We start from the raw sequence: 27,816 nt of genomic DNA on the forward strand, positions 1-27,816 counted from the left end.
ACAGTCAAAACATTTTTAATCTGTCAAAACACATCAGTCTGAAGGCGGCTGGGTTTGCAGCTAGATATTTTGGGGGTTTGCTGACAGGAACAGCTGTTCACCACTGAAACACTGAATTAAAATTAACTAACTAATACCACTGACCCTCAGCAGATTATCCTCCTGTATGGGTGCTCATTCATTATAAAACACTCGCAGGACTTTCATTTTGAAAATTATGCAGAATTGCAAAGTGTTTAAAAGAAATAAACACTTCACGCATAGTTTGTGAATCAACAGACTTTCTTGTATGAGTTGCAGACACAAAGCACACGCGAGCTAGTTGTTATTATTAACTAATCATCTTCAGCTTTACATTTTGATGACAGTTTGCTTTATATAAATGAGAGATGCAGTCCTAGCAGACGTGAAGCAAATGGGAGTTTTTAACCACCGTTAAATTTTTAAGTTATATTGAAGCTGCCCACCTGCAGGCCCACTGGTTAAGAATCCCTGATCTAATTGAATAAAAAAGTCTATTAATTAATTTCGGACAATTTGGTGCTGAGTAAATTACCAAACCTCTAACATTTTGTTTACAATACACACAATGCTAAATGATCTACTGCTAAATGGCCAGTATGCTCTCTATGTAGTCTTTTTTACTTATTCTCTTTTGCTTTACCACCTTTCCCAGTAATAGAACAGAAATGGCAGCTTGTTTAAAATGCACTCTGATATCCATACACAAATAAGAGCACAATAGAGTGTTCTTACCCGGAGTCTGCGTCCGTACACTGTGACCTGCCCTCGCGCCTGCTCTTTGCGCTGTCTCCACTCCACCAGGTTGAGTCCATTGTCGATGGGCAGCGTGACGTTTCTCTTGCTTATGGTTGGGTTCACTGTTCCTGACAGCAGGTGAGGCTCCGTGTGGAGAGACACTTCCATGCCGTTTGCCAGTACCAGACGCAAAGAGCCATCCAGTCCGATGTAGTAACTGTTTTTGACTTGATCTAGGATTTAAATCAGAAACGACAGTCTCATATTTAGTGCAAAATAATTAAATTCAGTATTCACTTAGAGTCAATTAGGAATAAATATAATCTGTCATCATTTACTAACTTAAGTGGGAAAACGTGTTTCTGCTGAAAGATAAAAGATAAGAATGTTATAATTATTGACCTTATTTTTCACATTCAAGCATGCGCAGCCATTGGAATCTTCTGGCTCGAGACTTCTTCTCTTATTATTTTTTATTGTTTTTTAGATGTTAAAAATAGCTTGTTATGCTGCTTAATGTTACAAATGTATTAATATTATATTATTATAAAATCTTGTGGTCGATCCCAATTGTAAGAGCAACAAATAATAACTTGACGTCTAGTTGATCATTTGGAAAAGTGGCAGAAGGTAGATTTTTTTGCTGGGGAGTGACAGCGGGAAACACCAGAAAGACAAAATTACACAAAATCAGAGTCGGCTAAATAATGCCGCACCACACAAAATTGATATGTGTGTAAATGTAATGGTTTAGAAGCATTTCTTGACTTTGAGATTCATTCATTTATTAATTTTTTTTTCGGCTTAGTCCCTTTATTAATCTGGGGTCACCACAGTGGAATGAACTGCCAACTAATCCAGCATATGTTTTACACAGCGGATGACCTTCCAGCTGCAACCAATCTCTGGGAAACACCCATACACACTCAATCACACACATGCACTATGGCCAATTTTAGCTTACCTAATTCACCTGTACCGCACATATTTGGACATATATTTGGACTCAACACGGGGAGAAAATGCAAACTTCACACAGAAATGCCAACTAACCCAGCTGGGACTCGAACCAGCGACCTTCTTATTGTGAGGTGATCGTGTATGTCACCGGCACCAACATTGAGATGAAATGTTCAATTTTACATTGTTGAAAAATAAATTAATAATAAAAAAATTATATATTAAATGTAAAAAATATTTATTTGTTTACATATAGACAGTAAAACACTTTTCATTGTTTATCAAACTCATTTGCTCATCGTCTGTTTCTTTTAAAGTCTTTAAATTTAATATTAAACCTTGAAGGGCAAATACTTAATTTAATTCATGGGGCACATAATTCAATAAATATAATTCAGTAATTCATATAAAGCATAAAATGTTATAAATATTAACATATTAATTAGATAAAATTATCAGCTGCACTGAAAAAAAATAGCTCAGCCTTGCATGCTTAATTTGAACAAGAAAAAATATTCATCCTAAAACATTAAATAAATATTATAGAAAGCAAAAATGTAACTTTCTCAAGCATCAACATATTGTTACAACACCAACTTTAAAAGTAATGCTTCAATGAATTATCTGATCTTTATATCAAGAACTTTGATAATTTACATTTAGAGGACCCTTGGAGTCTCTGTCATGTTAATGTAGGAAAGAGAACTGTTACACACATATTGTTTGCTATATGGATTGCAAAAACTTTGAAGCTCAATATCTCAAAATCATTCAGAACACAGATGGAACCTTATAATTCTAAGGTGACGATTTGTGCTACCCATTACATTACAAACCACAGGAAAGGGCAAATTCTTCAACAGCATAGCACTCCTTCTCATTCTTCAGCCTCCCCATCAAAGTTCCTGAAAGTAAAGAGGGTCAAGATGCTCCAGGATTGGCCAGCCTAGTTACCATACATGAACATTATTGAGCATGTCTGGGGTAACATGAATACAGAGGCTTTGTAAATTATTGAGCCCCCTAGTCCTAACTTTCGGGGCTCCAAAAAGGCATGGGCCCTTAGAATCATCATTGTGCGGTGCCGATGATCTAGAGGCCTTTGCCTTTCATGTAAGCCACTTACATACACCAAATAATCAACTAGAAGTCAAGTTATTTGTTGTTACTAAAACTTGGATAGGCGACAAAACTTTTGTCAGGTAGTGTATAGTCATGAACACACTTGTTTTCTGCCGTTTTTCATTCCTAGACATTTTTCTAATAGGCAACTGAATCTGAAGTTCTAAAACAATCTCAAAAACAAGCACAGTTCTGCATTGCGCAATAAGGCCAATAATTGACTTTTTTTCTACAAAATTGGGTTTACAAGGTGCAGTTCAGACCCGTTTTCTTCGAATAGCAACTCTGTTTGTTTTGCAACTGTGAACTTACATGGTTTCTCAAATAGTTTCCTTTATTTTTGAGTTAAACTGTCCCCCCTGAATTCTGACATCTTCTATATCTTCCAGATCGATACTGTATGTATTATACAACTGTACTGAATATCTAGCATCTCTTTCTCAGAATTGTGACTTTATTATTTTTGAAATGGCAAGTTTAGATGATTTCTTACAATTCTGACTTTCCTTCTTGCATATTTGAGTCAAAAGTGAGATATAGAAAAATTGATATGGTGTATATTACAATTTTTTGGTGGTTGTCCAGCACAACCTAAAGCAATGACTGTTAATATGTTTAAATAGCAACATATGACACTGTTGCTTCAACCTCAAGCAACAACGTAGAATCCTTAACCTTTTTGCAAGGTTGGTACAACGTTGTGAAGGTCGCTATGTTGAGGCAACATTTTGATGTGAACTTGCAATTTCATATTTCAAAGTCTTTATAAATTTTTCAGCATAATTGCAGGTTTAAAACGTACAATTGCTCAATAACAAATAACATTTCTTTTAGTATTTTAGTGAGCAGATTACATAAAAAGTCAATCCAAAAGTGACACGTTTGGTGCGAACATGCAGAATTCACCCAAATCTCGTTTTCTGCACACCCAAAAAAAAAAAAAAAAAAAAAAAAAAAACTAATCATAAAAAGAATAAAGCTGAAAATTAACATAATTGATAGACTTGAAATTTGGAGTGAGTGATGCAATCCGAGTGCATTTGGTGCTAACCCAGCATTAGTTTATATTAGATTTATTTATTTTTTTCAATTGTGAAGTCACGCACCCGCTTCCAATGTTCCAAGATTTTGTATTCCATGGTTATCAGCTGATAGATATGGGCCAGTAGGGGATTTTTGCACCTACTGGTAGGCTTAGAAGGCTGTTATCATCCACCCACATGGTTGGGTTTAGGGTTGGGGTAGGGGTTGATGTTAATAAAATACAATAAATAGGAAATTTAATAAATAATATAAAAAATTGCTGTTAACTTTCAGTCACTGCTGTATGTCATCTATAGCTGTTTGACAATGTGAAGGGATAATAACAGCCTTCTGAGCCTACCAGTAGATGCAGAAGGCCCTATACTGACCCATATATATCAGCTAATAACCACTGATAATGTGAATTAAATTAAGTGATAACATTCAAATAGGCTGGTTCATGACTTTACCCTAGAATTCTAAGTTTCTACAATTCTCCAGCTTTTTTTTTTTCTTGCGATTTTAAGTTGATAAACTTTTAGGACTGAAAGATATGAATTGTAAATTGTAAAATTGAAAGTCATGTGCTCCACATTTTTGCTCAATGTGCATACAGTACTGAAACTAATATAATATATTATTATAATATATTATAATACTGAATACAAATATATATATATATATATATATATATATATATATATATATATATATATATATATATATATATATATATATATATATATATATATATATATATATATAGCAACATAAAGCATCAGAGTACATAATGGTTGAGCAGTAATTTACCATTTATTATCACAGTAACTATCTGTAATGGGTACATAAAGTAAAATACTGTAATTTATTCTTTGAAAAAAATAACATTATTTTGATTTCTTAAGGACTGCAAGAAACTAGTTGATTATGACTTTGACTCATGGTGGATATATCGCTATTCAAGATAATAGGGTGATAGTTTCTAATTTTTTAATTTCCAACAAGATGATAAGAGCCACAGTAAATTATGGCTAAATGCTGAAGCAAAATGTCTGACAAATATCCTTTCTTTGAGTTACATTCTGTATTTCTCTCAAAATGGCAGCCAAATTTATGAGCAGACTGTTTGCTCAACGAGACCAGACAGACAGTGAAACAAAGGGATGATTCAAAGCCTAGTTAGTGTTTGAGCTGCCCTCAAAAGACCGAAAGAGAGCGAGTGAGGCAGAACGCTATCATAGTTGAGGCCGTCTGCCTGTGGCAACTGAGATGCAGCTAAATCTGAAACTGTCTGTCTCCATCCCCAGGTGGTCTCGCTAAGCGCTTCGGAGGGACAGGAAAGATGGAAGACGGTGAAAGAAAGCGGGCAGGGGTGAACATGAGATAAATGAAGAGACTGGAAAGAGAAAAAAATGCGAACAAGAGCCACGTAACCAATGAGAAAATGTCTACTTTGATGAAACTCTCATTACTGGTCAAAGAGATTTAATTTCTCAGAGCAGACAGGAACCATATAAACTAGCTAACATGTCGCTAGGGGGGTTGAAGACACTTTTATTCCTGGTATTAATTAGAGATTCTGACAGAAAACAGAAAAAAGCTAATCCCTTGAAGGCTAGACGGTTTGTGCAGAAGTTTCTAGAAATGTAAATACATCTATTATATTAGAAATGACACAAATCTCAAATGACAGTGGTTGCTAAACAGTCCAGTTTGTCTATCTGCTTATGTTAGGGTATTAAGCACATGTTCAAGTAACTGTGATTATATTTGCTACAATTGCAGTTTATGTTTGTAAAATACAACTTAATTTCTTGCAGTTTAACTCTTATTATGTGATTACAATATAATATGTAGGCCCACATGGAATCTGTGCGCACAGAAATCAAGAGGGGTCTGGATGCAGACCCAGTTCAGTGCAAACTGAGCTACATCCAACGCTTTTTAATGCGCTCACCTAACCCCACCCCTAACAGTGACGTCACTCACTCCATTGAGTGCATTGTGTTCGATATTGCATCGCTGAGTGATGCTATCTCAGCTTGCATCATAACGGCTGCATCCATTTGAGTCATTGAGTGTATTTTGTGTACATGTGGTTAAATTTATAATTACTGAGTTTTTAAATGAATTTAAGTAATATTACTAACTAATATGAACATGTTCAAATGATTTACGTACTGTATTGTTTGCTAAGCAGAGCCGGTCCTCCCTATAAGCGAACTAAGCGGCTGCTTAGGGCCACTTTATATATAAAGGAAGGTTGCTGGTTCAAGCCCTGGCAGTGTCAGTTGGCATTTCTTTGTAGAGTTTGGTTGTTCTCCTTGTGTTCACATGGGTTTCCTCCGGGTGCTCCAGTTTCCCCCACAATTTCAAAGACATGCGTTACAAGTGAATTGGGTAAGCTAAATTGTCAGTAGTGTATGTGTGTGAATGAGTGTGTATGGGTGTTTCCAGTGATGGGTTGGAGCTAGAAGGGCATCTGCTGCGTAAAACATATCCTAGATAAGTTGGCGGTACATTCCATGGTGGCGACCCCAGATTAATAAAGGGACTAAGCCGAAAAGAATTAATGAGTAATTTAGATATGTATGATTTGGATTTTGGATAATATATTTCACCATAAACATTATTATTGTTTATTTATTCCTTTGCTGGGAATTAGGTTCGAATTTGGAAATAGTTTTGAAACAAATCTTTGCACTTAAAACAAAATCAAATAATGGCTAATGGATGTCTTCAGTGGAGTGCTTACAACATGATTTTCTTACTCCACGAGTGTAAAGGAGTAAAGTAAAGAGTAAAAGGGAAAGTAAAGAGGCCGAATGGAGGAGGCTCATTCTTTATCCTTGCGTAGTCGGATAGTGCAGAGTTTTTTCGTTAGAGAAACGTTCAGTGTAAATAGCAAATGCGCCATGGCAACACAACTGACTCTTAGAGGCAATAGGAGATGAGATTCTGATTGGTTTAATGCACATTGTGCTCAAAACACACCCATAACTCATTAAGAGAATAAGCACAATCCTATTAGACCAGGCGCCAGGGCGCAGACTGTATTTTTCCATCCTTAAAATAGCAAAAGTGTATCCAGACTCACTCTTAACACTCTGTAACAAAAAGACTATCAAACTAATCAGAACTAATATCTGACAATGGCTTTATAAATGCATTGTCTTTAAAATAAATCACAACATCCACATTGATAGTTTCTATTATTTACTTTGCCACAAGTTTTTCTTCTTTATGCTGTTTCATAACCACAGCAACATCATCTTCATAAACATAAATAAAACTATTGCACGTTCATCTGTTGATGTTGGATTCAGGTAAATAACATTGATGCTTTAAAAAAGCCCTTACCGAATGACCTGGAAATCGAACATGCACTCAGCACAACCTTGAAAAGTCAATAAGCTCCACAAGGTCACCACCTCCGAGAAATGTATATCCAGATTGTGTGTGTTTGAGCTACAGCCAAACTGGTCTCCATTTACAAAGCAGACAATAGTGAATTAATTAGCAGCAAAGCGTTTGGCAGGGTGCCCTATTCCCTCTATCCAGCAGATGTCCGGGAAAAGGTCACCACACATAGGTGACTATTAGTTTAGTCCAGGATAAGAATATAAGCAGAACTTTACTTTGCTCTCCAGTAAACCAATCGAAGCCCAAAAGAGGAGGACAGCCCTTCAAATCAAATGCTCACAGGAGCACGGAAAAAATCTTTACAGTTTCTGAAAAAATAGAGCAGGGCAAGGGGAGTTCAAAGCTATTTATTGGGAATCGATGGGGCGCTCGGTTAGGTGAAAACCAGGATATCACGATGCCAAAGTTTGCAAGGAAAATCACAAGCTGAGACGGTGGCCCCTGACCCCAGCAACGCCCCTCTGTCTCAAGGGCCAAAGTGATTAAGATTTGGTTTTTAGAGATGGACAGGGAAATCAGGAGCTTGCTGGGAAAAAAAAGAGATGCTGGAGCAAACAAAAGTGGTGGACAGGAAATCAATCCGGACTTCTGTCTTCATGAGTGGGCGGCGTTGCGATTTTAGAGAAAATACAAACACTCATGGCTTCATTGATTTCACAGAGAAGAAGCTTGTTTGCTACCCACAAATATATCAATTTTGCCTCACAGTTATTTTACTTTATGTACAGCTGCTGATGTTTCTGCTGTACAAGAGAAGGAAGTAATTACTTTTGAGTGAGCACTTGCTTTCTTTCTGGTATTTACTCGCTTCGAACACATTTGAGAGCAAACTAAGAACTAAGAAATGAGACTCTACTACTAAACTCTCAAACGATATCATACACTTAAAAAAATGACTTGTTGTTTGTTCAAACTACTTATTTAAAATGAGAAACAACACAATTCTTGAGTTTTTTGGTACAAATCAATTGTTGTATGTTCAATCCACTTACATTTGTAAAAACTAATGAGTTAACTTAATCATTTTATGTTGCCCCAATACAAATCAGTTGTGTGGAAGCCAGCATTTTTTTTACAGTGTGAGTTGCACACAATTTATTCATGTTGCCCCAATACATATCGATCCAGTTATCTTAATTGTTTTTACTTATTGTTTTTAAGTTGATTGAATATAAAACAATGAAGTTGTCCCGAAAAAAAGAAAAGAAAAAAAAAACAATTTTGTGTTGTTTCAGCTTATTTTAATTAAGTAGTATGGACAAGCCGCAAAATCCTTTTTTTTTTTTTTTTTGAGTGTATGGCATCACTAGCTCATCTACAGTTGTCTTTCCAGAAGACACGAACACAGTAATGTTTAACAATTTTTTTTAAAGATTTAAGTCTTTTATGTCTGCAGAATATGTCTGTAAAGTTTCAGCTAAAAATACTCATCAGATTATTTATTATACCTTTTTAAAATCTTGGACATTTGAGCTGTTTTTGTTGCCTGGGCCTTCAAGATTCTCCCTGCCAACTGTTTGCACATGCGTGTCAGAGCTATAGAGGTCTGTCTGATGCGTGTAGCCTTCACATGGATAAACAGCATAGTGACAGACAAGAATGGAGTTGATCTCCCTTACAACTGTCAAAACCTTCACAATTGTTTTTGAAAGATTTATTGTGGAGCAAGTTTAAGCCTTTCTGCGATGATGAATCATGCATGTTAATACACTGCTGTATGGACATTGTTAATGTAATAAAATAAACCTGATTTAAGTCCACAAACCTGAAATGAAGCGTCTTATTTTCGAACTGTGATGGCACTGCGCTGTGGTGATAAATTACGTAGTGATTTTACTGCATTATTATTATTATAACGCACTTATTTAAAAACCATTTAAATTTGTAAAACTCATTTTTGAGGTGCAGACGATCACAGAGAGCTGAACAGATCTTTTAATCCCAGTGGCTTTGTGCATGTCCTGTCTTGTTGATATGATTGTACCATAATTTTAAAACATTATACATGCAATCAAACAGACTTGTAATTCATTTGGGCTATAGCTAAAGGTAATGTATGGTCGCAATCATCGTTATTTGCTCCAGAGAAACAGATCTGACTGGAATGTTAAAGTGCACCTATGATGAAAATCATCTTTTGTAAGCTGTTTGGTCAAAATTTTGTGTGGTATAGTGCGTCCACAGTCATATTGGGATGATATAAAAACAATAAGTCTCTTTCAGACCTTACATGATGTAGGAGTGCGGTTTCCCCGCCCGCCGAAATGATTGACAGCTGCATGTCTTCTTAGTAATGCATATAATCATATCAACAAGACAGGACATGCGCAAAGCAATTGGAAGGAAAAGATCTGTTCAGCTCTCTGTGATCTTTAATCATCATCAAATGGGATCAAGAATGAGTTTTACAAGTTTAAAACGTTTTTAAAACATTTTGTACATTAACATAATGGATATCCTTACAGCAGTGTATATTAACATGTATCCTGTCACATTTGCCATGCAAAAACAGTGTGCATGTGTGCAGTGTGCAAACCACTGTGTGAATGTGTGTCTGTGCATGCGTGAACTTTGAAAAAAAACATTGTATTTAACTCATCAAAAGGCTTGAATTAACTCCACAACAAATACATCAAATAAGCATTGGGAAAGTTCTTACTGTAGTATTTGTCACACAAGTTATGTGAAATCTGCTTCCATGTTTGTCACTGTGCTGTTTATCCGATGCAGCCGAGGCTGAGATTAAGGCACACTCTGACAAGCATGTGAAAACAGTGGGCGGGGAGAACCAGAAATAAAGGTACAGGCCACAAAAACAGCAAACAAAGTGTTTAGAGCAGAAAATTCCACGCTATAATAAATAATCTAATGGGTGTTTTGAGCTGGAACTTTACAGACACAATCTGGAGACACAAAAGACTTCTCTTAATTCTTGAAAAAGGGGTAAAAAAAAAAGTGCCTTTTACATTTATAGCTAATAAAATTTCTATAATCTATGCATATTCTATAATAAATGCAATATGCAAACTTAACATTTGTTCTTGATGTAGCATATTTATACTGTCGATTTGTATCAGTCATTGTTCAGTAACACGAAGAGTTCAGCTGCAAAAACCTCTAAATACATCAAACATATTTTCTTGTAAATGAACATTTTCTATCAGGCTCCTTTGATAAAGTTCAGAAGTTACATTTTATATGAATAGCCTAGTGAAAAAATACTCACTCTATGAGTCATTATGATTCATTACATTATGATTCATTCTTTTGTCCGGTTATTGAGTTCAGTTAAATGGCAAATCATTTGCAGTAGTTCTAGAGACAAAGTAACTGAATGGACCCAATAGACCTAAAACAAACACAATTAATTATTGTCATATCCATAGTTCTTATTTTTGGAGCTTAATGATGACAGAATTTCAGACTTGGGTGAAAATATAAGTAAATGCACTGTAATATTAAAGTCACAGATAAGATCCAGTAAGCAGATAGCCTTACCCTGCATGAGCGTGTAGAATGTTCCGGATGCTGACAGGTTGGTGGTGACGGTAATGTCCTCTTTGTTGGAGCCTTCGGTTTGCACGCGTACAGTGCTGTCTGAGTCTGTGCGATAACTGCTCACCCGGCCTGTAGGGTAGGTCACGTTTGTCAGCCGGCCGTAGTTGTCATACCTGAGAAGATGAAGAGAACAGAGGAAAAGTGTGAAAAATCTTGCTCGGCGGGCCTTTAATGAGACCAACTGTGGCTTTCAATCAAACGTGGTTTGCTTTTTTAGTAAGGGATCGTCAAAGCTAGTTACAGAAGCACAAGGAAAGCTTTTGGAAAAATGTAACTGTCACAAAACAAAATAATTTGGAGTCTAATAGAAAAAGGTTAAAGGTCTTTTTCGCTTTTTGGAAATGTTTACCGCTGTCACAGACATCATTATTTTGTTTACTCGCACAAGTACAGTGGCACAAAATAACACTTCAGCTTCAATATCTAGAACAAAACTGAGCTTATTTGTTAAAAAACAAACTGGGTCTCCGTTTTCTCACTGGCCTGCTGTGCTTGAATGTGGTTCTCATGGAAGCTGAGCACTTGCGCAGAATTTATGTGACTATGAACTCTATGAATTTGAATTTATGAATGATTCATTCTTCATATAAATGCGCATTTATGCATCATAGTAATTGTTAATCATAATATCTCCTTGTCCTTTACCAACATTACTTCTCTGGTTTATTTTTGTGAAGGAAAGATCAATCTGTCAATCACACGAGATCCACCAAAAGCAAAGCACAACCATCTAATCTACTCCAATCATTATTTTACTTGTTCCAGCAAAGTCATGCTTGGTCACAATCTAACTGTACTTTATGTTTGCAAGTTTTCCCTCCAACAAACTCCTTAATGTCTCTGAATCTTTCTGCACACTCAAGCGCACCTGCGGTGGCACCGAAAGGCAGAGGAAGATGCTAACCATCGCAGAACAATTTGTACTTCTGGACATTTTAAAGGAAGGTTTATGTTATGTGGCTGTAGGGCGCCATTACAGAATAAATGAATCTTTGGTTTGTTAGATTCAGTTTTGCAGCCTAAAAACATCTATAATAATTAATAAAAATAAAGCTGACTAGTTCATGGATTTCCCCTATTGCAGGCTATTTTAAGAATCGTAACAGAGGGACCACTGTATGCATAAAAAAGGTAACATTTTATTTTAATGGTCCATTTGAGTGTTAGTAGACTGCCTGCCTAATATCTGTTGATACTGACATTTAACAGTCCTTCAACAGACATTTAGGGCCCTACTCACACTATGCTATCCGAACCGTGCCCAGGCCCGTTTCCCAAATCGATTGAGAAATGTGAGTGCTCTGAATCATGCTCAGGCAAGGTTCACTTGGCCAGCCCTGGCCCGGTTGGAAGAGGTGAGCCAGAGCGCGGTTCACTTGGGCTTTGGCGCGGTACGCTTTCGTGTGAGTGCAAAACGCACCTAAGGCGGAAACTGAAAGTGAGACGTGACTTTTAAGGGACTGTTTCATATGGATTAGTTAATCATTCTTATTGTTCAATGAACGCCAACTGTCGCAGATTATTAAAGACGCAAACTCCTCACTGCACGACAGCTGCACCTTCAGCAAACCTCCTCATTCCTTTAGAACTTTATGATTGTTTATAAGTGTCAAAAGTGGCTGATCTGTTCAGCTAAATATTTGACGGCGAGTCACTGCATCCCAAACGACTTAAACGATATAACTGAAGAAATATCCACTGTACTTAGCAAGAGCGTCTCTTTCTGAATAGCGCATCATCAATGATGTAAGCGAGCCCAGGCCTGAATGGAATGTGAATGTGGGCCGTCGGGGGAGACGGAAGGGATGACAAGCCTGCTTTGACTCGGTTCAAGGAAGCTGCCCACATAGCAAAATATATCTGGCCCAGCTCTGGCCCACACAATCAGCTATTACTTGGCCCACATGCCGCAGTGAATTACGGTACATGACTGGACCAAGTCTGGCTTCCGGGCAAGGGCCAAACACGGACCATATCTGGGCCAGGTCTTAGCCAAGTTAGTAACCCATAACTGGGCCTGAACTGGGCCAGTTATGGCACATGAATGGTCATTGTCTGGAAGCCAGACTTGGTCCAGTCATGTACCGTAATTCACTGCGGCATGTGGGCCAAGCAAAAGGCTGATTGTGTGGGCCAGAGCTGGGCCAGAGAAATTTTGCTATGTGGGCCATAACTGGCCCTCAACCGGACCAGATCAAGATAATATTTGGAACCAAAACTGAGCCATAATTAAACCATGTTAAGACCAGTCTTAAACCAGAGAGCCCAAAAGTGAGCCACACCTAAGCCTAATCCACATGAACTAAACCTGCAGCCAAACTAAACCCTCCCCAGATCAAATCACAACAATGACTGTTCTGAAAAATATTTATTATTTCACATTTAAGAAAACATGACAAAACAAGAGAAATCATTATACTATAAATCTTTCATCAGAACACACAGCATTTTGCACTCTTTTAAGTTGCAAATCCCATATAAGCAAGTTCTTGAACCAGTTTTCTCCTGATTCTCCTTTCGCTTCTGTCTCTCTTTCCTGCCACCATCCCTATCCGGGGCCAGATATAGTCAATGTCTTTTTTTGAGGCTTCAGATGTTAGGCGGTTTCGTCTCACAGCCACTGAAACAGATATGTAAATGTCTGAAATTAGCTTTTTTTATCAACAGTTAATGTGGATATTGGATTTTAAAAAACAATTACATTAAAACTCAACCAGAACATATTGACAGACATGCTTTTACAGCTATACAGACTTTTAATTGAAGCAAATAATTTTAGTAATATGGCTCCAGGAGGAATTCAGTCTAAGTTCCTTTTCACAAAGCTGTGTGCAATTTAATAATTAGATATATTTTGGCAGTGTTCTTTTAAATCTCTGCTTTAGTAAAATGCTATAATTAGTTCAACACTCTTTGTTCACCAGCAAATAAGGACAGTAAGGCTGCATTTACACTGCAGATCTTGATGGTCAATTTTTATTTTATGACTGTCCGATTTTTTGCTGAATTATTTACATCGTTTTTTTAAAGTGACTCATATCTGATTGTCTGCATTTACACATCACACGGCAAAGATGCAATGACCATGACAAAAAAAAGAGCAGGCGGTGATTGACATCTGATAATAAAAGAGCACCCTTTTCTCTATGCCTGTATTTAATGAGTTTACGGGGTTTCGTTTTTTTTTTAATTCTTTTTGACAAGTTGTTGTATTACTATAGTTTATGACAGAAAAGTTCTCATTTGTCCATCTTTTTTTAATTTAGGCCTTTTTAAACCAGTAGGCGTCTTAATGTAATGTCCATGTCAAAATTTATGCAAGTGATGTATGCTCAAGGTTTGAGATTCTGCTAAGTCTGTTCCAAAATGAAAGCATCTAACCTGATGTCATTCGCTGTTTATTAATGACAAAAAATATACACTCCTTGGTGTTTATAATGTATAACCGCGATGATATTTAATTATTGATTAGTGGCCACAAATTTAGTTCTCATGAAAATAATACAATTAATCGTGCAGCCCTAAGACAAACTGTTATTCTGTTTTTTGTGTGTGTGTTTTTACTGCTATTGACAAGCACATTTTTTTTAAAAACATTATTAGAAACATTAACTCTTGTATTTGTTGCTATTAGTTTTTCCTACTATGAAAGTCAAATACATGTTTTCTGCTTTTTTCAAAACATTTTATTTGGTGTTTAATAGAAAAAATTAAAATAAATCATGAAGATTTGGAACCATTTGAGGAGATTAATTGTACACTAATTTTTGTGTGAACTATCCCTTTAAATCTATTTCTCTAACCTGTTCACGCTTTTTACTTAACGTTAATAGTTCAGGCATGAAACAAACTTATCTAAAATTGCCTATTTATTCACATGCACATAAAAGTAGAGAGCTTTCTTATCCACGTAAGCACAATGTATACAGCATACTCAAATTTGATAAATCTTAGCTTTAATTAAGCATATTTCCTCATAATTTAGGCTTCGTTTTTGTTCATAATAAAATATAATACATGGAAGATCTCCCTTTCCAATGCATGCATGCATGCGTGCGTGCGTGCTGGAGAGGGGTGTGATTTTAGAATCCATTTTGAATCGTTCCAAGTTATCATTCTGTTTTTGCTTGAAATGCCCTTAATCTCTCGCTTTATTATGTAAACAGCAACTTTGCAAGGGCTATGGGTTAACATCACAGCACGAAAATGGTCCAACTTTTAATGAGATAATCTCAGTAACGTTCGATAAGGATAAACAAAACGAATAAATATCCTTAAATTGTGTTATACCGTGTCTTCTGTTAATTTACATATTATTTTGGAGTTTATTTATCATGATGTGCCACTTAACATGAGATAAATTAACTTCAGCTAACGTTAAATAATATTTATCGAGCTTATGGGTATACACTGACAACCACGCCGATGACATTTACATTTCCGACGATGAAACTGATAACTGATCTGAAACAATATATTAGAAATCCAATTATTACTTACCAAAATGCCTTTGCTCCAGTTAGGTCCACGACCGTTGGTGAAGTGCGTACAAGTGGCCGCCCGCCGTCACCGTCCTCTTCAATAGATCCAAGAGTAAGTTATTTTTCAAATTAGAAGTTTTGTTTCGTTGTTTTTTAATCGTGGTTAAAATTAACCAAGCTAGCTAAATCAGCAGACTGACGTTACACACCGTTCACCGGAAGAAAATATATTTGAAAACTGAACATAAAACCGAGAGTCACGACCAATGGTTACGACTGCAATATCATATTGATAAACCCATAAAGCATTGCGCATTAGGCGCGCTACGGGTGCGCTTTTTCTCCAAGCAACCTGATTGGTAGATTTGGATTTTTGAATTTTTTCTGGTGTTTGTGCATGAGACAAGCAGCACAAAAACAATTGACTTATCATTTTAACACTCCCGTCTGTATATTATGGTATATCATCATTGGTTAATAATAATATAATTAGCAAAATAATAATTTGAATAATAAAAAAAATGTAATGTAGGGTAAATTTAGTTGCAACATACAGAAAGAATAGATTAATTCAAATAAGATTTACATCACTAGATTAAAATGAAGGCATTAGAAGATGCAAGTGGAAGATGGAATGACTGTGTATTGAAATATTTTTTTACTCGAAAAAATATTTTTATGTATTTTAAATGTGAATCCAGAAAGGCCAAACTTATGTGGGCCACAGATCAGTTTTGAACATCTGGGCCAAATACTTCATTTGACATCTGGCCCATGTCTTGTCTGCCGCCTTCAAGACAGTGCCACCTCTGCCAAACCTGGGCCATGTTTGGCCCACATGCTGTATGCCAGTGCCGGATGAATGCCTGATGTGCCAGATTTGTGCCAAATCTGGGCCAGAATTCTTTGCTACCTGGGTGTATATAGTGTGAGTACGCCCTAAATGACTCAAATTACAATAACCCTAACCCTAAATCCCAAGCTAATAGTCTATTTATAATCCAATAATAATTAGTTGGCATAGATGCAATGTAACTTAACTTCAACAAATGGACCATTAAAATACAGTATGGCCAACAAGGGGTATCATATAAAACGAAACCTGCGTTTTGTGAATGTGAACCTGCTTTTTCTTAAACCAGGCTCCAGCAAAATATTTAAAGTCTTCTCCATTTTTTTGTACTGTATCTACATGGGGTAAGCACAGCACCACTAAAACTCTAGAGGGTATACATCAGTTTTAATCAGTTTCATGGTATTTTCATGGGAGGCAAAAAGTTAAGTGTTAATGTAGCCCAATAACTTAAAAGAATGATTTAAAAATAATGACAACGCACTGACAAATAAAAACCCACATAGCAAAATTTCTCTGGCCCAGCTCTGGCCCAGACAATCAGGTTTTGCTTGGCCCACATGCCGCAGTGAATTACGGTACATGACTGGACCAAATCTGGCTTCCAGACAAGGGCCAAAGACAGACCATATCTGGGCCAAGTCTCAGCCAAGTTAATAACTCATAACTGGGCCTGAACTGGGCCAGATAGGTTGGTGTGTCACGATTGCAATGAAATTGATAAACCCATGGAGTGATGCGCTTTAGGCACACTATGGGCACGCTTTTTCTCAAAGTGACCTGATTGGTAGAATTTTTTTTCTTTACTAAAAAATTATTTTAGTGTATTTTAAATGTGGGTCAAGACTGGCCAAACTCACATGGCCCACTTATCAAATTTTTAAATCTGGGCCAAATACTACGTTTTACATCTGGCCCAAATCTTGTGTGCCGCCTTAAAAACGGTGCCACCTCTGCCAAACCCGGGCCATGTTTGGCCACATGCTGTATGCCAGTGCCGGATGAACGCCTGCTGTGCCAGCTTTATGCCAAATCTGGGCCAGAATTCTTTGCTACTAGGGAACATTATGTTTGTTTTTAGTTTTTGCTTCTTTGAATTAGCACCTTGTTACTAGCAGGTGTCCTCAGTGTGCTACTAGTGCATCTGAGCAGTGAATCCAGCTCATGTAACCTAATCTATCTAACCAAGCAGTGACTTTAGCAATCGCAGTTTAATAAAAAACAACACAAATTATGTCTCTTGCATTTTCAAAGAGGCCAACAGATGATAATGAAACTAGCACCGGATACCTGAAGAACTATTACTTTGATTGATTTATTTTTTATATATTTTCAAAATGATACAAATTGCCAGCATGGCTTTTCTGACTTCTACGTACAGTATTTATATTATTATCAGCCATGCTACTAGCTTAACTACATTTCTCAGTAGCGCGACGGTAACATCGCTACTTTCTAAATCAAATAGCTTTTCAGTAAAGAAGCTATTTTATTAGTCAAGTAGTGCAGTAGCGTCCACACAGGCTACATTTACCGATTGCAGATCAATAAGTGACGGCACTGACCATCACAAAGCTGTGAGGGCGATGTCTAGCCGATGAAAGTTAATCTACATGATGGTGAGAATGATGACTTTTTTGGAAGTTTTTGGTAAATTACTGCCACCTCTTTTGATACTTGCTTGATGGAAAAATGACTGAAAAAGAAGAGTTATTTCTGAAGCATTCCTCGTGACCATACCTCAAAAAGTACATGTTAAGATGCCATAACTAAATTTCTGATGCTGTGCTCAAAAAATAAAAATACTTAGATTCAGTTTTGCAGCCTAAAAACATCTATAATAATTAATAAAAATAAAGCTGACTAGTTCATGGATTTCACCTATTGTAGGTTATTTTTAGAATCGTAACTCCAGCGATTAAGGAGGGACCACTGTATACAAAAAATGGGTAATTTTATTTTGATGGTCCATTTGATTATTAGTAGACTGTCTGCTTAATATCTGTTGATACTGACATTTAACAGTTATGCAGACATTTAGGGGCCTACTCACACTATGCTATCCAAACTGTGCCCAGGTCCGTTTCCCGGATCGTTTTGAGAAGTGTGAGTGCTCTGAATCACATATATATATATATACTGTAATGCTTATTCCAAAATATTTTCCTTTACTATAAATTAATATTTTAAATGTTTAATGCCTGGTTTTATTGGATTTTTATGTTTTAGCTGTTCTATACTAAAATGTGTTTCTGATTAGTACAGCATATTATTTAAAGTAAATGACTGAACTAAAATATTATGCCTCATACGTTTTATTGACAGTTTTATTGATCAAAAAGATTTGATTGACTTGTTTTTAAGTTGCTTCGATTTAAAAATGAAAATTGTAAAAATAGCTAAGATGTAGCAATAAGCTACTTAATCCATGTAGGTTTTAGCTTGGCTTGCTACAGTACATTTCCTAGGGGGTGGCTTTTAGGCCCCGTTTACACTAGTGCGTTTTAGTTTGAAAACGCATAAGTTTTGCTACGGTTACGCCATCCGTCCACACTACGCCGGAGTTCTCGAGCGCCGAAAACGGAGCGTTTCGAAAACGCTGGAGAGGCCGTTTTCATTCTAATACGCTGCTGCTCCGTCTCAGTGTGGATGGGGAAAGACGGAGACATCTGAAAACGGAGGCGGGGCTGCAGACATTCGCCTCTCTGATTGGGGCTTTTCCTGAATATTAAGTAGCCTAACACACAGTTCAGTCCTGAATCTTCTCCGTGTAAATTCAGACTTCGCAAGTTTGATCAAGGCTGCATCTCTTCTTCTCAGTTTGATATGGAAAACATACCGAGGACACGCGTCAATCTTCACAGGGAACAGTGTACTTTATAACTTCATTCACATCACCTTTGCTACGTTGTTTCACTTTCTCAACAATAAAATGTAAACTTGATATAAGGAACTGCCTATTTTAATATACAATATAACAACTAAACAGACAGCAGAAATGTTGAGGCGTCGTGCTGCATGAGCGTCATCTTCACTGTGTAGATATTTATAACAAAACGGAGCCGATAACAACTGCCTCCTTTCAATTTCAGTGAAAATACGAAACACACCCTCTCTTTTGCTGAATATCAGTTTTAATAATCGATAATGGCCATTATAACAGTATAACATACAATAAGTTTATACATTATAGGAAATAAAGGCAAGCGATCAGTCAATATACAGAATGTAGGCTACGTGCTTTCATTAATCATTAACTTATCTTTGCGCTCAGCCAAAACACGTTACCTGAGAACAAGTAATAGATTACAATGACCAAAGTCAGGGAATATGTCGTTAGATAAAGACAACAAGATGAATGAAATATCACGTTTATAAAATATAGTGAGATTAGATCCAGCGGGAGATGCTTGATGAGAAGTCCGACTAGCAGAGCTCTCATCTGGGTGGGTAGACAGGCTCCAGCGATTGCCAAAGTGTGTGTGTGGTCACGTGATGTGCGTTTTCAGCGTTTTGGTGTGGACGGAGAGCAGTTCAGAAACGCTGGGTAAAACGCGAGTGTGGACGCGGATCGTTTTCATTCTAAAACGCCGTTTTAAAACTAAAACGCACTAGTGTAAACGGGGCCTTAGTGTAGTTAGGCTACCTTTTAAGTAGAGTAGCTAATAGCTTCGCTCACTACATTTTTCAAGTAGCTTGCCCAACACTGATCATTATTTTCCATGGTATAACAAATTGTTTCCAAGATATTCATTATATTTAAACAAACTGTGAAAAGATGGCATCAAGCAGTGCGTCCCCATAAATGTCATCTGCAGCTTTAAATTGCCCAAGTCTGTTCATAGATTTTGACTAGCTGTCAGTGTTTTATCGTTAATTAGCAGAAAAAAAAGGTTCTGAGAGTAATTCCATTGATATTGTTTCCATTAAAAACGCAGCCACTGAGAAATGGTTTCCAGTATCTTGGGTGATCTGAAATTGCTTGGTTCTGAAAATAAAATGAAATATGAAAATTTCACAGAACTGAGTAGCTGAGCAGCTTTTTGCAGAGAGATCATTCAGCCAACCAGAAGTGACAGCAGCAAGTAATCTGGAAGAAAACACTAAGACTGTGTCTAAAATCGCATAGTGATGTACTTAGGCTAAAGGTACCAAAAGAGTGTTTATTGCAGGGATGCCATACCAGGGGCACTTCTGCTTACAGTGTAAGGTTCTAGGGCTATAGTATGATTGTATAGGACATACTACATTTGCTATATGATTATCACATGAAACACACTTCACTGCCATTCATAAACACTCTCAAGTGGCCTCGAAGGAAAGTAAAATGTCCATTAGGTGTACACCTCAGAATTTTGACAATTAATTGGTTATTCAGACTTGTAACCTACTGTTTAATGAAGTACTGAGAATTCAATATACTTTATTTGTTTGTTGCTATTTTTTTATTATTATTTATTATTATTTATTATTATTTATTTATTTATTTTTTTACTACAGAGTAAGAGAGTATGCAGATTTGGATGCAGCCAACAGGAATGTTTTACAATAACAATGTCAGAGAAATGTTTTATTTTTCCTTGCAATTTTGAAAAGCTTTGCAAACAGATGTTGACATTTTCATAAAAATTACGTAAAATGCTTTATTATTTATGCGAGGCTAACAGATGGCAACCATGCCATTTTGTAAAGAAACATTAGTTACCTGCACAGAAACGTATATAATATTGTTTTCAAAAACCCATTTTTGAAAGTTTGTAATTAAAGATTCCAAAACAAAACTCCCCAGACCAAAATACATACAAGTTTTCAGTTTTTAGTTGAACAGTATTGTTTAAACACTCACTCCGATCTAATTTGACAAAGAAACTCATTATATTTTCCATGCAATGGAAAACCTGGAAGAATAATCAACCAAAGTTTTCTCGCAATATTTCACAATGTGTTTTACAAAGGAGGTTTTCATTTTACGAGAAAAACAGGTCTGTGGTAAACGTAACTCAAAAATATCAAACTGCACAGATTCAAATCCAAATCCAAAATGTTCTTATCTAACCATTTTTTTTTTATTCAAGGCTTATTGAAAATGTGTCTTGGCTGAAATTTTATTGCAACACGTAAATTTATTGCTGATGAATCCACTAGAGAACAGCATCTACATTTTTTTAAACTAAAATACGTAACTTTGAGTATGTTTTGTAGTAGGCCTACGTTTTAGATGTCAAATCCACTAGAGGGCACTGTCAACTTTTTGGCAAATCTGAAATATGTTACTTTAGTATGTTTTGTGGTACATTTCAGATGAAAAATAAACTATAGTGCAATTTGAGCAATTACGAAAAATGTTACTTAAAGTATGTTTTGTAGTATGTTTCAGATGACTAATCCACAAGAGGGCGCTGTCTGCTTTTTTGTGAATCTGTAATGCTTTATTCACATTACTTAAAGTATATTTTGTTGTACATATAAGAAGACAAACCCACTAGAGGACACTGTCTATATGTTTTTTTAAAATATGAAATGCTTACTAAGGGTAAATTTTGTTGTGTGTTTCAGGTGACAAATCCACTAATAGGTTCTGTGTACAATTTATTTATTTTTTGGTTGTGAAATGCATTACATGAGGTACATTTTGTTAAAAAATTCAGATGACAAATCCATTATAATGTATCATGTTTATTTGCGCAAATCTAAAATGCTTTACATGGTGAATGTGTTGTACGTTTGAACAGACAAATCCACTAGAGTCGCTGTCTACATTTTTCCAAATCTAAAAATGTGATACTTGGGGTATGTTCTGTAGTACATTTCAGATGATTAATCCACAAGAGGGCGGGGTCAACATTTGAGCAAATCTGAAATATGTTACTTGGAGTAGGTTTTGTGGTACATTTTAGATGACAAAACCACTAATGGGCACTATCAATCTTTTGTGAATCTGTATTGTGTTACTTATGTCACTTAGGGTATATTTTGTTGTACTTTTCAGAGGCAAACCCATTAGAGGGTGCTGTCTATATTTTTGAAAATATGAAATGCATTATTTAGGGTAAAATTTGTGTGCATTTCAGGTGACAAATCCACTTGAGGGCACTGTCTTGAATTTTTTGTATATCAAATGCTTTACATGGAGTATGTTTTGTTAAACATTTCAGATGTCAAATCTACTAGAGGGTCCCTTGTTCATTTGTGCAAATCTAAAATGTGTTACATGTTTTGTTGTATGTTTAAGATGTTAAATCCACTAGAGGTCGATTTTTGCATTTTTTAAAATCTGAAATATGTTACTAGGAGTATGTTTTAAAAGGCTTTTCAGATTACAAATTCACAAAGATGGTGAGGATGGTGTCTATTTTTTTTTTTTTTGTGTGTGAATGTTAAATGCTCTACTTGTGGTGTGACTTTCAGACTAGAATATGCTGTCTACATGTTTGTGCACATATGCCTGTAAGTATTATTAGTATAAAAAACAAAAGTCAGACATACAGTATGCTTAAGTACCTTCCTGTTGTTTCACAAAAAAATGTAGACTGAAGCATGTACAGTATGTCTAATGTGCTTCTGTGTTGCACTTATTACAAGCACATTTTATATAATATATTTTCAACATAGGTGTGGTTTATTTATGTTTTAGAGCAAAACGCTAAAGTACTGTCAAGTTACATGTTCCACAGATGTTATTTTGTGTTTGCACATCCATTTAAAAGCACAGTCCCGACATCACAGGCTCTTTGAAGACACTCACTCTGCCACAGAACGAAATGAAACGAGTCTCCTCTGTTTTCATTTGAAACTTTAATAAAGAGGTGAAAGCCAAAAGCTTTGGTGATACTTTCCTTATCATCCTCTTTATTCCCCGTCCAAAACTCTTTTCATCGTATCATTTTTTTTTTCAGAAAGAAAAGAAATGAGAGAACAGAGCAGAGAATGACTGCAGTCGACCCATGACGGTTTTGTTCTGTTCTCTTTGGCAAGCAAACTAAATTATCCTGTTTTCTTCTGCTACTTTGTTCCTTTCCCCACAGTATTTTTCTGTCTTTCTTTTTTTATTCTCCAGGCTCCACGTGAGCGCTCTCTCAGCAGGCTGTGAGAGTAAGTGCAGGCGGATTCATCTCGGTGACCAAACATCTCCTTTTAGAGCCGCGGTCTATTGTAGACATGGAGAAGCGAGCGCCTCAAAGCACCCTGGGATTGGAGTATTGGTCAAGATGTACCACTGAGTCACGGCTGCTGTTCACATTAAGAGACACAAAAACAGCAGGAAGAAAGCAGAGCGTCGCGAAGGCCTATATCTGTCTGAGTCCCAGAGTAGCTCTTTATTTCTTTTCAAACACTGCTGGGGTATTGATAAAGCACACACTGCAGTTCAAAGATTTACGGGCAGAAACATTTGATTAAAAGGATGTTTCTTCGGATCACAGAGGCCTTTATTTAACAGAAATACAGTAAATATTGTTTAAAGTAATTGTTTTATTTGAATATGTTCAAGTATCTGAGTATATTTACACTATTATTGTGGTTCAAAGAAATTTTCAGCATCCTTGCTTGAGTCAGAAATACTTTCTACTTCAGAAATTACTCTTAAATGTTGATTTGATGCTCAAGAAATGATTCCTTACAAGTATTAAATCTGGAAAATAGCTATGCAGCTAAAAAAAGTGATTTAGTCTGAATTGTTTTATGCTAATCAAAAAAAAAAAAAGAGCAACAAAAACAACTTCTATTAAAAATCTCATCACATTAGGGATGTAACGATAATACAAACCGAACAGAAATATTGCGATACACCAACCACGATACGTATCGCGAAACTCTTGTGGGGTACCGCGGTACTCTCACGCCCTCTGCTGCCCTTTCTTGAGGTTGACGTCATTTGTCTCTAACTAATTAAACCATATTTAAACATTTTTATTTTATCACATATGATTAAATTGTATTAGAAATGATGAGCTCTTCTTCTAAATATTATATTCTAAAGTTAGTATTTTCCAAGTACATGTCATGTCATGTGACTTGAGTGAGCATCACACTTGGGTACTAATGTACGCAGGATGGCTGCTTCACATATTATTAAGATTGCAGATCCCCAAACACATTTAAGTTGCCTGTGTGGCAACATTTTAGTTTTCCAGTGGAGTACATGAATTGAATTTGTGTCGTTGACAAAGCGCACATCTATCTGTTGTAACTGTTTTATGAAACTCAAAAAGTATGGTAATTTAATTTCACAATGTGAGGGTGTAAGCAAAAAAACACTGACAACAGAACTGCCAAACTACCAAAAGGTGATTTAATGTCCAAAAGTGAAACCAGAATAATGCCCAAATATAATGACTGTCAATGGATAGTTGAAAAGTAAAAAAAAAATTAAATAAAATAGTCATCCTTCATTTTTTTTTAAACCTGTTTGAGTTTGTTTTTTCTTTCTGTTGAACACAAAATAAAATACTTTGAAGAATGCTGGTAGCTGGTATACACCTCCATATTAGGGCTGCACAATATTCTAAAAGTCTTGACATTTTTTTTATCAAAATAACTAGTCGATTTGGAAAGTCAAATTTGGAAAGTAATATAGATTGATTGGGATGATATTGTAGGTGAGCGAACTTGCTGCTTTGACTTTTTTAGTTCAACTAAACTTTTCTAGTCATCTCAACCTACATCAATCAAACAGACTAAAATATTAAGTTAAACTTTGTATAACTTAAAAAAAAGTTGAAACCTGATTAACACAAGTCATTAAGTTAAAGCAACATAAAAATATTTGTTGTCTTGACGTTTTGTCAATACATTTTTTACAGTGCACACTGTAAAAAAAAAAAAAAAAAAAAAAAAAAAAAGATCAATAAGCCCTGAGAGCGTATGTTTTTAGGTCATTGCCACTTTTTAAACTAAGCTAATTATGTGCTAACTTAATTTTACGAGTTATGCAAGCTGTTTTAGTTCAATTTAACATAATACAAGTTCAATGGACTCTTAGTGCTCTATTTTGATGGTCTATGCGCAAAACGGAAAGAGCAGGGCGCAAACACATAATGTCATAATCCATATTTTCTAATATAAGGACGGGAAAATCCGCTTTGCGCTGTGACGCATGGTCTTAAAGGATTGAGTTTATTTTCTTAATGAGTTATAGGTGTGTTTTGAGAATAAACCAATTGCTATTTACATGACGTAAAGTAAGTTCACTTTCGCTTTTGCTCTCGTGGATAGGGAAACCTTAACGTACAGACATCAATTAGCCTATAAACAATTAATTTTGTTACCTGGGCAGACACTTAAAATTATTAATTTAATACATTTGTGCCCAATAATGGTTTTCATTACTGTATTAGTTATCGTGTTCGCGAACGAATCGTTTATTTTTCCTAAGTTATAAGAAGTTATATTTAAGTTATATTTATATTTTTCCTAAATATAAGAAGTTATATCTTCTAAGTCAGGGGTGTCCAAACTCGGTCCTGGAGGGCTGGTGTCCTGCATATTTTAGTTCCAACCCCAATTAAACACACCTGAACCAGCTAATCAAGCTCTTTCTAGGTCAGGGGTGTCCAAACTCAGTCCTGGAGGGCTGGTGTCCTGGAGAGTGTAGCTCCAACCCTAATCAAACACACCTGAACCAGCTAATCAAGCTCTTACTAGATATACTAGAAACTTCCTGGCTGGTGTGTTGAAGCAAGTTGGAGATAAACTCTCCAGGACACTGGCCCTAAAGGACCGAGTTTGGACATGTCTGTTTTAGGTATACTTGAAACTTCCGGGCAGGTGTGTTGGAGAAAGTTGGAGCTAAACTTTGCAGGACACCGGCCCTCCAGGACCGAGTTTGGACACCACTGTACTAAGTAAACCAGATGAACTAGTTCACAAAATCGAACTGAATCATTTGAATGATTCGCATCACCAGTAAGCACTCTCATCCACAAACAATTTACTTTTTACATGCCTGATAGCTCCTCTGACTCTAAATAAACCAATATATACTGAGTTATTCAGTTATTAGATTAGTACACTGAGGTCAGATATAAGAAACGGTGAATCGTCATTCGGTGAACTGAACACAAACTGTACATTACATGGCTGCTGTGATTAAAGCAAACTTGAACAACTGCAGTGCGGGTAAACCAAGAGCTTAAATGAGAGGATCTGGTGAAACCTAAGTTCATTTCATAACAGAAAATCGTTATGGAGTTTAAATAAGTGAATCATGGTTTAGTTGGGTTGCGAAACTTAATTATAAGAAAACTTTCAGATCATGATGATGTTTTAACTGATTGAAATTATGATTGCTGACTACATATTTTTGATATGTTGAGTCCTAACATGGGAAGATTGTTACAAAAGATTCAGTTAACGCTAAAGATGATCTGAACCTACCATTACTACTGTATCTAACCTGAAAAGCAGCCTTGCACATATTGTACTTAAGTTGCCTTTCCACTGCACACGACATTTGGACACGACTGTCCCATTGTGGCAGTCGCACAGTATTTTCAGTTTTGCCGTGCACCATGGGAGAGAAGCTGATTCTCAGTATCCGAAATAAAGGCATGCAAAAGCCAGAACCTTTATTCTCTGTGCATTTAATGAATGAATGAATACGAGAAACTCATAGAATGAAAAAATATTGGAGGGGATGTGGAGACAATGATAAAAATCTATTTTTTTATTACTTTCTAACTTACATTTATAAACATAATTTATTTATTTTTTTAATATTGACTTTTTATAATTCAAAAAACAACCAAATAAACTCCTATTTCTCATCTAACATGCACTTGTACAACACTAGAATACATCATATCCGGTCGGCCGGTCGCATAAGGTGTAGTCGCAGGAAGTCAAATATTTCAACGGACCTGCAGCTCAATTCGGATCCGAATTTTCCGCATACGAAGATGATCGGAACTCCACGCAGCTCCCGGACTGCTCTCCATTGGAAATGAATGACTTCCGGTCTGTCGCTTGTCGTTTGTCGTGTGCAGTGGAAAGAAGGCTTTAGGGCTGCTGTTGTATTTGAATATGTGGATGGGTAGATGAACGGATGGTACACAGACCGTAGTGTATGCAAAAATGCTTCTTTGGTTGAGTTTTTCATATAAAATATTTTGTCTAATGATTTTGAATCTTGCACCTAACAAATATTAAAAAAAAAAAAAAAACGTAAAAACTAATACTAAAAATAATAAAAACTAAACAAACTAGGCAATTTCAAAATATAAAAGTTAATAAAAACTAGTAAATCTCCCTCTAAAAACTTAAAACTAACTGGATTTGAAAACAAAAAGTCAAAACTAAATAAAAACTAAAACTAATGAAAAATCCAAAACTATTATAATCTTGGTCTTGACTTTTTATCTTTCCATTTTTTTACGCTTAAACAATAAATTTTTCTGCTTGTTCAAACTACTTATTTAATATTATTTGAACCAACATTGAAATCTTAAGTTTTGTTTGGGATAACTTAATTGTTTCATAATCAATTCACTAAAACTTGTAAAAACAATTAAGCTAACTTAACTGATTTGTGTTGGGACAACATGAAGGAATTGTGTGGAACATAGCCTTTTTCACAGTGCATGTTAGTTATATGTGTGCATTTTGGAGTCCGCAGACCAACACATTTCAGAGGCAAGAATG

At 36.0% G+C, this 27,816-nt stretch overlaps 1 protein-coding gene across 23 annotated transcripts in view; it reads right to left on the reverse strand.

The window, feature by feature from the left end:
• Window positions 1-27,816, reverse strand: part of tenm4 (teneurin transmembrane protein 4) — a 462,218-nt gene that overhangs the window by 37,074 nt on the left and 397,328 nt on the right. For all 23 annotated transcript variants that reach the window (XM_087282405.1, XM_087282404.1, XM_087282403.1 and 20 more), the window contains 2 exon segments: window positions 10,786-10,958; window positions 757-992 (listed from right to left, as the gene is read on the reverse strand). In XM_087282405.1, coding sequence (XP_087138531.1) covers window positions 757-992; window positions 10,786-10,958 — 409 coding nt within the window.

This window comes from Danio rerio, chromosome 15, assembly GCF_052040795.2.
Source record: "Danio rerio strain M-AB ecotype USA chromosome 15, GRCz13ab, whole genome shotgun sequence".
In the NCBI taxonomy this organism is placed as follows: Eukaryota; Metazoa; Chordata; class Actinopteri; order Cypriniformes; family Danionidae; genus Danio; species Danio rerio.